The sequence below is a fragment of the Megalopta genalis genome, chromosome 13 (genome assembly GCF_051020955.1).
Source record: "Megalopta genalis isolate 19385.01 chromosome 13, iyMegGena1_principal, whole genome shotgun sequence".
Taxonomy (NCBI): Eukaryota; Metazoa; Arthropoda; class Insecta; order Hymenoptera; family Halictidae; genus Megalopta; species Megalopta genalis.
Genome location: NC_135025.1, coordinates 4,729,836 through 4,743,448, shown reverse-complemented (window position 1 = coordinate 4,743,448; position 13,613 = coordinate 4,729,836). Strand labels below are relative to the sequence as shown.

Here is a 13,613-nt window from a genome sequence, read left to right as displayed (position 1 = left end):
CCCCCATGGACAGTCGGCACGATCGCTCGAAAGCTCGAAAGCTTGTGGAACGCGAGCCGGCATCGATCCACGAGGAGTCGTGCACCACGAGGACGGCCCTCCTTGCCGGACACGGAGAACCGCCTGACCGTCGTCGTCGTCGCCGCGTGATATCGATTGCGAGAGCAGTCCCTGGCATTCGTAGCAAGCGGATTTTCTTGCGTTTCGAGCGGTGAATGAAAAACCCCGGAGCCTCGCGTGTCCGATTTACAACGCCACCCTTGCCTCGGCGCACAGCGTCGCGCTGTCTTCGCACTCGCGACGAGTCGTCGCCCGGCCAATTCAGCGTCGGCAAATTCGCAAGCTCGATGGTTTCCGAAGAACTAGTTTCGCGTGACCGAATTTTCCTGCGAGGCGCTGATTCGACTGCAAGATGGACGGAGGGCCCGATTACCGATTATCGGGCCCAAATATTCGCTCGATAGTTTTTTAAGTTTTTAGCACGTGTCGCGAGTCGCGACGATAATTTCGATTGAAATAGGGCTTTGGCAGGTTGATAGAAGCGCGGAGACGGATTATCGGGCCCAAATATTCGTCCGATAGTTTGTTAAACAGTTTCAGCAGCCAGCGATGCTCGCGATCGAATATTCCTGCGAAGTGTTGAAGCGACTGGCCACATGATTTCGCGAGTCGCGACGCTAATTTCGATTAGAATATGGCTTTAGCAGGTTGAAAGAAGCGCGGAGATGGATAATTAGGCCCAACAAATTCGTCTGCTAGTTTCCTAAACAGTTCCAGCAGCCAGCACTGCTCGTGATCGAATATTTCTGCGAAGTGTTGAAGCGACTGGCCACATGATTTCGCGAGTCGCGACGCTAATTTCGATTAGAATATGGCTTTAGCAGGTTGAAAGAAGCGCGGAGACGGATTATTAGGCCCAAAAAGTTCGTCCACTACTTTCCTAAACCAGTTCCATAAACCACGGATACTCGCGACCGAATATTAGAGAACTTTCAAGCCCAATAATCCCTTATTGTTCTCGGCCATAGCAATTTAGCGACCTCGGCAGCGTTTTCCACGGACTGCGTCGCGTTTCGCGGAATCGCCAGATTCCTCGCTAATATCTATATTTCCACGGGGCCGGGAATACGGCCGAGGGTGCCGTTCTGCATTATTTGGAACTCGGGCCGGACACGTAACTTCCCGGAACGGCCGGTCAATCGTAATCAGTATCGCCGCGGCCAGATATTGATTCGTCGGCGCGGCACGCGATTCCGTTAAACCGTTACGCTTTGTCAGCCCCGGTAATTAGGTGACAACGCACACCCCTCGGAATGAATCACTCGCCGCCGCGGAACGGATTGTTCGCGATCGACCGAGAGAAAAAGCTGCTTCGAAAAAATCGGGGCAGAGGAGCAAAACCTTCGGAGGGATCGTCGAAGATAGGCGGATCGGTACTCACGATTTCGGGGCATGTCTCGCGAGCCTCCCGGACGATCTTGGAACCCATGGGCGAGCGGCGGCACCATCAGCCAGCAGAACGCGAGTCCGGCCAGCGCCGTGGACACGGGCGACATAACCGGAAACCGGGGAGAGCTGCGAGCACCGGGCAGAACTGTGCGAGCACTATCGGGAACGCCGCTCCCAGATCGACTGAGACAAGAGGCCCGCGTCTCCGTATTCGCGCGCCGAAACCACTCGCGATCGGATTTCCACGAATGGCGAGACGCGGAGCACACGAGAGCGTGGCGTGAGCGATCGCGTGGCGCCGAATTTCGCGCGATCATTGAAATATTCCGAGCTGTGCGAAACGTGAGAACGCGCGAGCTCGCTATCCTCACCGGATGTAAATCGCGGCGCCGGCCGCCTCTCCCCGCGTTCCCGGAATTCCGCCGTGCCGACGAAAAAAAAGAGCCTCCTCGTGCGCCGCGAGGCCGCGGTTCGATCATCGTTTCCCGAAGGGTCAAGGTCGCCATAGTTACGCCTATCGAGCGATCGCCCGCCGGCGGACCGCGCGTACCTTCGACGCTCGTCCGCCGAATTCCGCCGTTCCGGGCGCCGTTTTCCAGCCGATCTCCGTTTCGACACACTTTCCGAGCTCTCGCGGAGCTCCGAGAGCAGCTTAATTTCTTGAGAATCGCGGCGGCGGTTCGAGGACGCCGCGCGGAACGCGTTCCACCGCGTCTCGAGGCTCGTCCGCGGTCTGCGAAACGTGGGCGCGAGGGTCGCGCGGGGCGGCGTCGATCGCGCGAAAATCGCGTTTCTCGCGCGATCGATCGCCGTCGCCGGGACAAAGGCGTCCTGATTGAGGAAGGGATTAGCCCGAGGGCGGCTTTTTCGGGCCGCCGGCGCGATTTAACGAGGCTGCCTCGGACGCGACCTTGGCCGCCGCGCGATCGAACCGCGCGGGCCGAGCGGAACGCCGGGTTAAATTTTTCCCATGGAACGAAGGAAAAACGGGCACAGGAAGCAGTCGGCGTTGTTCGAGTCAGCCGATAAGCGGCACCCACGCGATAAGGATCTTGATCAAAGATCACGGTCCTCGGAGCGGCCCCGAGATAAGCAGGAATGCAGCGGCGTCGGGCCCCGAAACCGCCGCACCGACGCCGCGTTAACCTGAACGGTCAATATTTGGCCGGAGGCCGGGTTATTGTACACACGGCCGACGGGAGATTAGGCTATTTTACCCCGGCGCGCGTTCCGTCAGGTGCCTCGCGACCGACCACGGCCCCCACGGATATTTCAATCCACCTTGGGCTATTCTTGATGGAGGTGTTGCCTGATCGGTCGCGCGCGCGACGGAATTCGCCCAATGGCGCCCAGGCGCATCCCAGGGCGCCCATTGCTCGCCGATTTCGCCGGCGAAGGGACCGCGTCCGCTCGATCGGGAGACGACGATCGACTATCGTCGCTATCGTCGACGCTTTCGACGCTATCAACGCTTTAGACGCTTTCGACGCTCTGTCTTGTCGGATCATCGATTTACTGTAATTAGGAGATCGCCGTCGACGACGAAGGAATCGTCGAATCGACTCGAATCGGCTCGACGGACATGGACAGCTCGCGGATACTTTCTTATCGCGCAATCCACTTCGGTGTCGCGTGCCACGATTACGTTACCGGCGGGCATAAAAAGCGCTCCTGAAATATTTATGGTGTCCCGTTACACGAAACCGAGCGCGCCGTGTATTTTTACTTGTGTGATCGATTTCGGCGGCCATGCGCCGTCTGCGGCACACCGCCGCGGCGAGTGCCGGCGAACGCGTGTCTCTCCGCGATCTTGGCGAAACAGAGAAACGATATCGCGAAACAGAGAGGAGAATCGTAACGGAGGGGAGGAAGGAGGCTCGCGAATTAATTGGCCGTTTTCAGCGCGGTGAAACGTCGCCGCGGGACGCGGGCTCCGCGGACAACGGCGCGCGGTCATCGCGCGGTTCGACGGACCTCCAGGAGAATATAGATCAAAGGTTGCAGGGGATTACAAACTGCCTTATTGTGCCATTAATAGGACAAAACGGAACCTAGAAGGGGCGGCGTTTTCTCAGCCGGAACGCGCGCGGGAACGTTCATTTTGGAGGAGCGCCGCGTCTCGTAAAACAGGCCGCGCCGTTCGTGAGGACCCGCTCGCGAACGTCTCAAAAATAGTCGTCGGCTCGTAAAGTCTTTTGTTGCCCGGTGAAACGCATTCTCACCGTGTCGTCTCTCTCGCCGTCACGTCGTTTCTTTTCTGTCTGTCGCGTCCACCGCGACGACACGTTCGCTCGGCCCTCTGGCATCGGCGCCTCCGAAATCGACTTTGACCTTTCGCCTGCCGACCAGAAAATCCGACTACTAGTCCCTCTTTAGCGTTTCCTCGAAAACCTGCCGCGAAAACGCGTTCGCTACTCCTCGAGCGTCGCGCGACGATCGAATGCGAAAAACAAAGGCCACCGGGTGGCACGCGTGCACTGCCACTGCGCGGCGAATCGAAGGATCTTGGTTTGATCCTTTGGAATCAAGATTTTTTCTATCGCTGTTTTAGTCATTTTTCAGTGGGAATCGATCATGCTAACCTGGGGATAGTTAGATATCGATTTTGGAAGCGATGCGACGATTTTGAAAATTGCGACTATTTTAGAAGCAATTTTACATTATTTCGTTATTCGCTGCAAGCGCGTATAATATATCAGTGTTTTAGTGCTTTACGATGAAAAATAACTGGATTATTAGTTATTATAACTGGATAATTTGGATACAAAGAAACAGAAGGAAAAATCACAAAAATTTCTGAACAACAGTATATATCTTAGATATTAATGACCATAACAAGCGACAAACACTTAATCATTTACTATGGCTGGACCTATCGTATTCTGTCACCTATTAATAACCTCGACAACAACGTTAAAAGCCGTTAAAAATTTCGCTCGCAATTACTATTCGCGATTTTTCTCCCCTAATGTCCGGTCGGGCGCATCAGATTAGGGCGAAGCAACGCATCTGCGAGACAAGCATTGTCCTCCCGGCGATCTTCCCCGATCACATGTGTCCCGCTGGGGTCGACAGGATTAACGTGGAAGATCGTTGTACAGCTAAACGTATAATTCGATGTTGCAGGCCGCCGATAAACCGGGATTTATGTTGCACGCCGCGAGCAGATAAAACAAGGAATGATCGGAGTTCCTTGGGAAAATAGTCGCGACCCCGCCCCGGCGATGCCGTATTTTCCAGTAACCGGTGTCGACCGAAGGAAATTGAAGTGCGCCAGAGTCCGTGGATGACGAAGGAGACTATGCGATTCGAATCGGTCGCGAAGCGTCCCGGCGCGGCGCCGCGGCGCCGAGCGCAATCATGGCTGGCCTTTTCCGCATAAACGTGTTCGCGATGCCGCTCGTAACTTGAATCGGGAAACACGCGGAATGATAACAGCGATTGTTCGCGCGGAGAAGCGCGAATAATTCGTTGGAACGATGACAGCGCGTAAAATCGTACGCGAGATTCTCGAAAACGCAACGACCGATGTTCGATCGCGCGACGAATGCACCGGGATGCATCCGCGAGGATAGAGAATTCTCTCTAAGCGACCTTAAAATTATTGGATCAACAAGGTCATGCCGTCGATTGCTTGACGGAACACGCGTGGCAGAATTGATTCGAAGAATCTCGTTTCGAAGATTTCTCGCTTGAAGATGAGCGACGTTTTGGTCGGCCTTCTGAAGTTGACGACGACAAAATCGAAGTCATGATTGAATCCAATCGTCGTATAACTGCACGAGAGACGGCAAAGGGTTAAATGCATCGCAGGCAACTATTGAATATCGCATAAGATCCGTACAGTCCCGACAGTCCATACAGTCTCGAATCGCGCTTGATCGAGTTTTTTACCTATAAGGACCAGAAGTTTTAAGGGCGCGGAATCGTGACAATTACCAGAAAGATGGCGAAAGTTCGTCGAACAGAACGGGAGATATTTGAAGATACTTAAAGTTCATTTCTCGTACAGAAAAAATTGAGTTTCATTTCACATCGAAACACCGAAATTACTTTGCTGCCAACACAGTATTTGGTAACCGATCGATCGGCGTCTATTTTAACGTGTCCGTAACACGGCGTTTTCGCGATCGAACTTCATAATCTCTGTAACGGGCTATTAATAAATGGAATAACCTTTGTTATTAGGGACCCACGAACTCGCCTTACGACCTCGATACACGTTTCCTCTTGTCGCGTGGGACGAGACGTATGTCGGCCGCGGCGATTATTAAATTTCCCTGGGCGTTCTCGATCCGGCTGACATTTCAATTACTCCGGTTTTTTTTATGTCGCCAACAAACAGATCGTTCCCCGACGGTGTAAAGGGCCGCGGGGTCGATCTTATTAGGCTTTCTGATCGCGTGCCCCATGAAATGTAGGAGGGAACGGAGGTCGAACGGAGCCGAACGACCGGCGCGCTCCGAGGGTCCAAGAAAATTTAGGACCGCAAGATAATCGTCGGCCGACCTCCCGTAAAGTGCCGTAAGTGCCCAGGATACGACTCCATGAATCATCGGGGGCGAGAATTTTCGCGGCGAAATAATTGCCGAGCTACGGTCATTTCTCCGGGAAATACAGAGTTTCGGGGCGCTGCGAATTTCCATGTGCTGGTGCTACGCCTGTGTGATTTATCGCTACGTCGATGCGAAGGTCTTTCAGCTTGTAATAAAAATAGGCAATTTGGGAAGAAAAGATAATATAAAGCTACAACGACTATTAAAACGAGTCGCAAGACTCCGGGGAAATTAGGGAGAATTTACTATTGCATTGCGAACGTCGAATCGTGGCACGTGGTCTCCGAATTGCCGTCGAATCGTGGCATATGGTCTCCGAATTGTCTTCGAATCGTGTCACGTGGTCTCTGAATTGCTTTTTAATCGTGTCACGTGGCCTCCGAATTGTTTTCGAATTGCCTTCGAATCGCGTCAAGTTTTCTCCGAATTGCTTTCTAATCGTATCACGTGCCCTCCGAATTGCCTTCGAATCGTGGCAAAGAATTAGAAATAAAATAAATATAAATAAATATAAATGCTGCCTTTTTCCGCGAGTTACTATAAAAACGAGCCGGCGAGGCCCGAAGAATCGCGTCTCGGTATTCTCGGATCTGCCGGTTTCAATTCCGAATATTTCTCGGAGAAACAACTATGCTTTGCCGCGCCGCGGACTCTGGCATTCATCGATCGACAGGAACGAAGTAGCCGTCGGATCGACGCGAAACGAAACGAAACGAAACGGTGCGAAACGAGGCGAAAGAAGTCAGCCCTCTTGCCCCGCCGGTAAGATGGCGGAAAGCAACGACCGGGGAACGGCTCGCGAATACAGAACGAAACGGTGGCTCGTTGCCGGTGACACTTTCGAATTTACGATATCGCTTTGCTCGTGACAGAGCCGGGTTCCTGCAGCCGGGGCGAGCCAATTACAACGGCGCGTGCACCTGACGCGAATTATAGATCACCGGCGCACGGATCGTTGGGATCCGTCTGATCCTGACGGACCGCAACGCGCGACACAACGACTCGATCGTTCACCCGAACTCCGCGAAGCTACGAAGATACATTAATGGAAGAACGATCTTTTTTCTGTGCCAACGAGCACCGCTGTGCCCGCTCTCGTCACGCTGTGCTCGATCACCGATCCATTGATCTGCGTTCGGAGCAGCTGCTCGTTGCGTCCTGTCGATCGCAAGCGCGACCTCTGCGATTTTACAATGGAAGGAAATATTTCGTTGAAAATATCGTGCTATCTTCGTGCACGACGATGAAATCGTAATAATCAAAGTAAATAAAAATCGTTCGAGTCGATTGGAGAAATCGGGAATTAGGGTGAAAATTTATAGTGACGGACTGAAGCATTCGTGCGTCTTCTATCTGAGTCGGTGACTCTCTTTTAAGCTGGACGCATCGAGGTGAATTGTTGGTTAAAGTTCGAGGGGCCAGTTCACTGTGCAACGACTGAAACATATTTTTTGTTTTGAAATCGAATTTGAACAGGTTTTTTTAGTGTTATTATTTGTTATTTTGCTCTGAATAAAAATGTCTCATTCGTGGCAGTGCAACTCTATTTTCTTCACCCTTTGAAAAATATTTGACTGTGAGAATTTCGAAGCCGACAAAATCGATTTGGATGACTATTTTTCAATGAAGATGACTAATTTCTATACTAACAGTTTCTATTTTATTTATAAATTCCGGATAGTTTTATCACCGGTCGAAATCATCCCCTTCGAATATTAATCCGAATGCCGTCACGTTTCCGGTTCCTCGGAGAAACATTTCGCAGAATTCGGAGGATCATTTCCCGAAATGAAGCGAGAGAACGTTTCCGATCAGGAGCCCAATGGAGAGAAAAAAAAAAGGTTAAGTTTCGTGAATGAACGAAGACGACGGAAACGACTGCGACGGCGACGGCGTTGGCGTCGGCGTCGGCGTCGGCGACGCTGAAGAACACCTCGGAAACAAGAGGACAAACAGGGTGACTCGGATGAAATTACCCGACGACGACGACGACGGACTCGTCTTGTCGCGACGCAGTCGCGAGGAAACTCGAGAGTTACAGTTGAAAAGAAGAAGAAAGGGAAATAACAGAAAGGCGACGGTGGTGAAATGGCTCTGCTAAACGGGGGAAAAAACTGGCGGCCTGGCGAACTGAAAGAGAAACCCCGCGTGAACCCCGAACCCCGGACCCCGGTCCCCGGACGCGAGAACTTTCGTTTGAACGTGACTCGAGGTAATCGCCTGCCCTGCTGATCGATTCCGAATTTACTCCCCGAGAAGCGATAGGAAAAGTTCGACCGTTGGGAAAATGTTGCAATCGTGGAAGCCATTGGAATTTCAACGGAAGATCTTCCAGGAATTTTCGAGCGTAGATGCATTTTCGAGCGAGGACATTGTAAATTCTCCCTAATTTAACGATCGGATTCTGTATAATAATAGACAATTTGGGAGTAGGAGATGCGAATACTAAAACTGCAAGGCTCGAATAATCGTTTAATTTTTATTTCATTTTTATTTCATTATTATTTCATTCTTTTTCATCATTTAAAATTGTGGACATTCTGTAGAACAGAAAATATAATACTGATGCATATTGAATGACCAGTGAAGCTAAAAGTATTAAGCTTATGTGATACAAAGGAGAATAATTTATTATTAAATAACAGAAAGGGTTATTAGAGGCTCTTAACGTTGAGGTAAATGTTCTTAGAAGAAGAAGAAGAAAGTAAGTAAGTAAACTGATTTATGATTACAAATATAATAAAAATAATTTTCGAATAATCGTAAAGGCGTGATTCCTGAGATGATTTCAAGTAACTTTTTCCTTTGCAAAAATGCAATCCGCGGCTTCGTTTACGAGTTATCAACGAGAAACACTGACCAATGAGATGCAAGCTCGGTTGACGCGAGGCGGCCGAGTCAACGAGCGGTCGACGCCCAGTTCAGCCGATTGGCTCGGCCGCCTAGCTCCGCCTCGCGCCAGGCGAGCTCGCCTCACATTGGTCACTGTTTTTCGTTGATATCTCGTAAACGAAGCCGCGGATTGCATTTTCGCTGAGGAGAAAGTTGCTTCAAATTACCTCGGAAACCCTTTCCGAGTGTCAATATAATTATCAACATAATTATTACTATCTTATTAATTTTAGGACACTTTGATTCGGTCATTGGCGGGCATTTTTGCTTGAATTTCGAGGTTATGCCTAAACCCGCAATCGAAGCCTTCTTCTGCTGTTCCCGCATTCGGAAAATTGTGCAGAGTAAACGATAACGAGATCTCCGCGCCGACAGATCGATTATCGCAGCGGAGAATGCGGCCGGTAAAGCGAATAATAACCGGCTAGAATGATAGTTAGCCGCGGTCGAATTCGAGGGTGGCCTCTTGAACGCGAAACGTAACCCCGAGGAGATTTGAGAAAAGAATTCCACGCTTCAATTTCCAAGCAGGCTTTTAGCTCGCTTCCGGATTGACTCCTTCCCCGGAAGTGCTTTCCTTTTACGTACGAACGCGCTCCAAATGGCCGGTACTCGAGGCGAACCGCTTTAAAGCACGCGCGCGGCGGGGGTGCTTTTGATACCCGAGCACGCTCCCCGGCGAAGTATCGCAATAGTGTAGCCACTGCTCGCGGAAAAAGTAATTCGTCATTGTCCGGCGTGCCGTGCGAGCGCCGATCCTCCGATCCGATAAGCCGCCGATCCGATACGTCATACTCGATCGCCTCTCCCTTCGTGCTCGCGATCGTTTCACGAATTTAACACTGGCTAAAAATATTCATTCGACGTTCCTTTAAAGTCTTCGAAGCTTCGTATCGCGAAGTTGGCCGCCGAATCGCGCGGAAAAGCGGAGCAACGTGGAGTAGAAAAATGGCGGAAGGAAGCGGCCGGGAGTCGTTTTCTCGCCGGTCAAGCGTGCGAAGCGTCCAGGATATTTTTAGACCCGGCCATTAACCAGGCCGCGCTGATTAATGGCCGACCAGCGGCAGAATTTTATCCGAAACCGTGCAATTAACATGAGAATGCCGGACGCGCGCGCGCGGTCTCCTCTGCAAGGCCGCCGTATAAATCGGCGCGCAACCGTCGGATCTGCGTGAATATTCGCGACACGCTTCAATCATTCAGCGTGCAGCATCGATCGCCTTTCCAGCAACTGTGCTGGGAAATTGGAAAGCAAACGAAGCCGGTCCGGCGACGTTTCCCCCGCGCGCGCGCGACCACGCGGTCGCTACATCGACAAAGGAGAATGAAACGAAAGTTTAGCCAAGAGTGACGGGCGAGGGCGGACCGGGGGGGTCTAGGGGGGCCCGTGCACTTTCGTGAAATCGTACGAATCACTTCCGTTGTTCGCTCGCCACCCTCCCTCGTATTTACCGGCGGCGAGGGGTTGGGGCCCCGGGATTCGATTGATCCTCCCTGACGAACAAAGACACTGGAGCCTGTCCTAAACGACTGTTCAGGCTCCACGCGAAACGTGAAACGCGAAAGTCCCCGGAGAGGACTCGAGAGAGCCCGGGGGCGAGGGAGACAGAGAGGGGGTGGTCGAGGGAGACAATTTTCACGCGATTCATCCCCCGCCGCGAATCCAGGATTCCGGGAGCCCTTCCCGGATCCTCCGATTCTCTTCGTCGCCCACCGCCCCCCTATATTGGTTAGCGAAGTCTTTTTATCCCCGAGAGCGACCGTGAAATCCCTCACCCCCTCGTGCGCCCCCTCGCGCGCCCTGACCACTCGATAATGAGCAATTCGCTCTCCATTTCCCAGCCTTTTGTGCGGCCCTTTGTCGACGCGCGTGCCGGTCCCCCATACGCCCCCGCGTCCTCCGAGCTGCTCCTACGGGACACCGTATGTTCGTTAGGTTTTCCGACGGGGGTGGCGAATGTCGGGTCCACGGCCAACCCCGAAACTGCGGGCTTCTCCCCGATCGGTAATGGCCGACGTGTTTCTGCGGCAAATGCGTTCCGATCGAATCGCAGCGTCGATACGAAACGAACGGAAATTCTTGGGCCGCGGTTAATTATTGAAGCCGGCCGGCTGGTTAATCATTCAAAGGGCGGACCGGGACGGCGACGTCCTCGAAACGCTCGTCCACCGTCCCCGATCGACTCGATATCGCGGAACTCTGACAATGATTGACAGTTAATCGGACGAACGTCGATAGAGACTCGTATCGAGGACTTTATTGTGTCGCGATCACCGTTGTTTCCAGGAAGTTCTCCGTGATTTCCTTTCCGTTTTTAAGATCTGAAACGAGGACTGGCGAGTTCAGCTGGGACCGGCTAATTCGGGACGGCCGCTTTGCACAACAATTTCCAATTCTTGAACAATTCCCGGCGACCTCGCGTCAAGATCGAAACATAATCGCCTGAAACGACGTTTCGTGCTTCCAGAAGAATGCGAATATCGTTCGCCGCGATAATTGCTCTCGCCGACTACAGTAATGTCTCCCTAACTGACGCTCAGATTATGCACAGCAATTTCCAATTTTTGAACAATTTCCGGCGACCTCGCGGCAAGATCGAAGCGCGATCGCCTGAGAGAGAGAGAGAGAGAGAGAGAGAGAAACGGCGTTTCGTGCTTCCAGAAGAATGCGAATATCGTTCGCCGCGATAATTGCTCTCGCCGACTACAGTAATGTCTCCCTAATTGACGCTCAGATTGTCCACAAAAATGGACAATTTCGGAAGAGGAGATACGATTATTCGAGCCTTGCAGTTGCAATTACACGAGCCGCAAGGCACGGATTATCGTATCTCCTCTTTCCAAATTGTCCATCTTTGTGAACAATCTCTGCGTCAATTAGGGAGACATTACTGTATTGCGAACGCTTCGTCGCGTGGGCGGATTTTGGTGTCGGAGAACGGAGCGTTCGCGGGAGAATAGGTCGCGTGCGTTCCGGCGAACGGCAATTTCGACGGCGGCGAATGGATTTCGAGTAAAAGCACCCGTTAAATGTGCTCCGTTGCCGAAATTGTTTCGGTGAACGTTGCCGGGACACGCGAAAAAGCGAAAAAAGGGTTTCGACGAGCCCGACGAGTTTCAGCGAACCGTCGAATGGGACTCACAATGGCACGCCGTTGAACGAACATTTAGCTACGTTCGAGTGCAGCGTTGCAGAGAGCTGCAGAACGCGGGACAACGAGCCCCCCGCCTCCCCCCCTCTATAAACGATTGTTGTACAGGCGCGTAACACCTGTTCCGAATTATTTCACCGCGTCACGATGAAAGAGGATTCGTGAGGGGAAGAGGCCCGCACCGGCCACGTGCCAAGGAAAAAAAGGTACTTTAAAGGTAGCGGTGCGTGAACCTCGGTCCCCCCACGTGCCTCGCTGCGAACGTGCTTCGAACGACCTAACCTAACCGCTTGGATCGCGAAAATTTTCAATGGACAAAACGACTCTCGACGAACCAATTGACAGACGCGGTCGCTGGAACGGAAGCCGAAGGAATCCTTAACAACTGCGAGTACGGTCATTTTTTACAGGAAGTGCCGAATTTCGGGTTGCTGTGAATTTCAATGTGACAGTACTACGCCTATGTTATTTATTGCTACGTCGATGCTAAGGGTCGACAACGCAAAAAAGAACGCGAAGCTACGAGGTACGGTATAATTCTTCTGAATTTTCCTTCAGCTTGGAATAAAAAATGGACAATTTGGGGTGAATTATAAAAACGAGGCGCGTAGGTATAGTAAATTCTCCCTAATTCGCGCTCAGATTGTCCGCAAAAGTGGACAATTTTGGAAGAGGAACGATTTGTTGTATTTGTTATATTTTTATATTTGTTATAATTTTAGATTATATGTTATATATTATATTATATATTATAGTATTATATTACATTATATAATATTATATTATATTATATAAATTTATATTTATATTATATTTTATGTTTGTTATCATTTTTATAATTATATTACTATAACATAATATATATATAATATAAACATAATATATTACAATTATATTTACAATATAATATACTGTCCGTATAGTTTCTGACAACCAATAACCATAAAAATAATCTAACTATAAGAATAATCGCAATTCCTCCCCCAAATTGTCCATTTTCGTGCACAATCTGATCGCGAAAAGTATCGAACGAACGGCCATTCGATTCGCCAGTTCCGCGAGCAACTTTTCGGCGACTCGTCGTCGAGAGAGTCGTGGGAATAAAAAGAGTGATGATATCTGTACGCGTGCGAATCAGCTTACAGAGGAGCTGTGTGCGCCATGTTGTCTGGCCGCCCCGCATTGCGCCAGTGAACTCGCGAAATCCCGGACGCAACCCGGCCACCCGCATTTTATGCCGCCTGTTTTTTCGCAAGAATGTCCCTTCCTTCTCTCCTTTCCTTCTACGTGCACTTCTACACACGCTGCATGCACTGCTTCCACGTTGCAGCCCCGACCAACCCTCCTCCCCCCGCCCGCCGGCCTACGTCCAATAATGCTGTTTCGCATGGCCGATCGTTATCGGATTTCGGGCCGGCCTCGCGCGACCTCGCGCGACCGATTTGCGGCCGATTCGCGGCCGATTCGTGCGGAAAGCTCCGCGCGAAATCCCCGGCCGGGCAAGTATGCGCGACAGATGCAAACGGACCGGGCCGAATTTTCGAAACGGGTCAAAGATACGCCG

The 13,613-nt window shown here is 51.3% G+C and overlaps 1 protein-coding gene across 5 annotated transcripts in view; it reads right to left on the bottom strand.

Annotated features, from left to right (window-relative positions):
- LOC117224154 (protein kinase C-binding protein NELL1) overlaps positions 1–13,613 on the bottom strand; it is a 90,566-nt gene that overhangs the window by 41,317 nt on the left and 35,636 nt on the right. Inside the window, exon 1 of one of the 5 annotated variants that reach the window (XM_076526129.1) lies at positions 1,442–1,615. The exons of the other annotated variants lie outside the window; for them this stretch is intronic. Within the exon in view, the coding sequence (XP_076382244.1) occupies positions 1,442–1,556 (115 nt within the window). The 5' untranslated portion in view covers positions 1,557–1,615. Of the gene's footprint in view, positions 1–1,441; positions 1,616–13,613 lie in introns of those variants that run through there. 5 annotated transcript variants of the gene reach the window in all.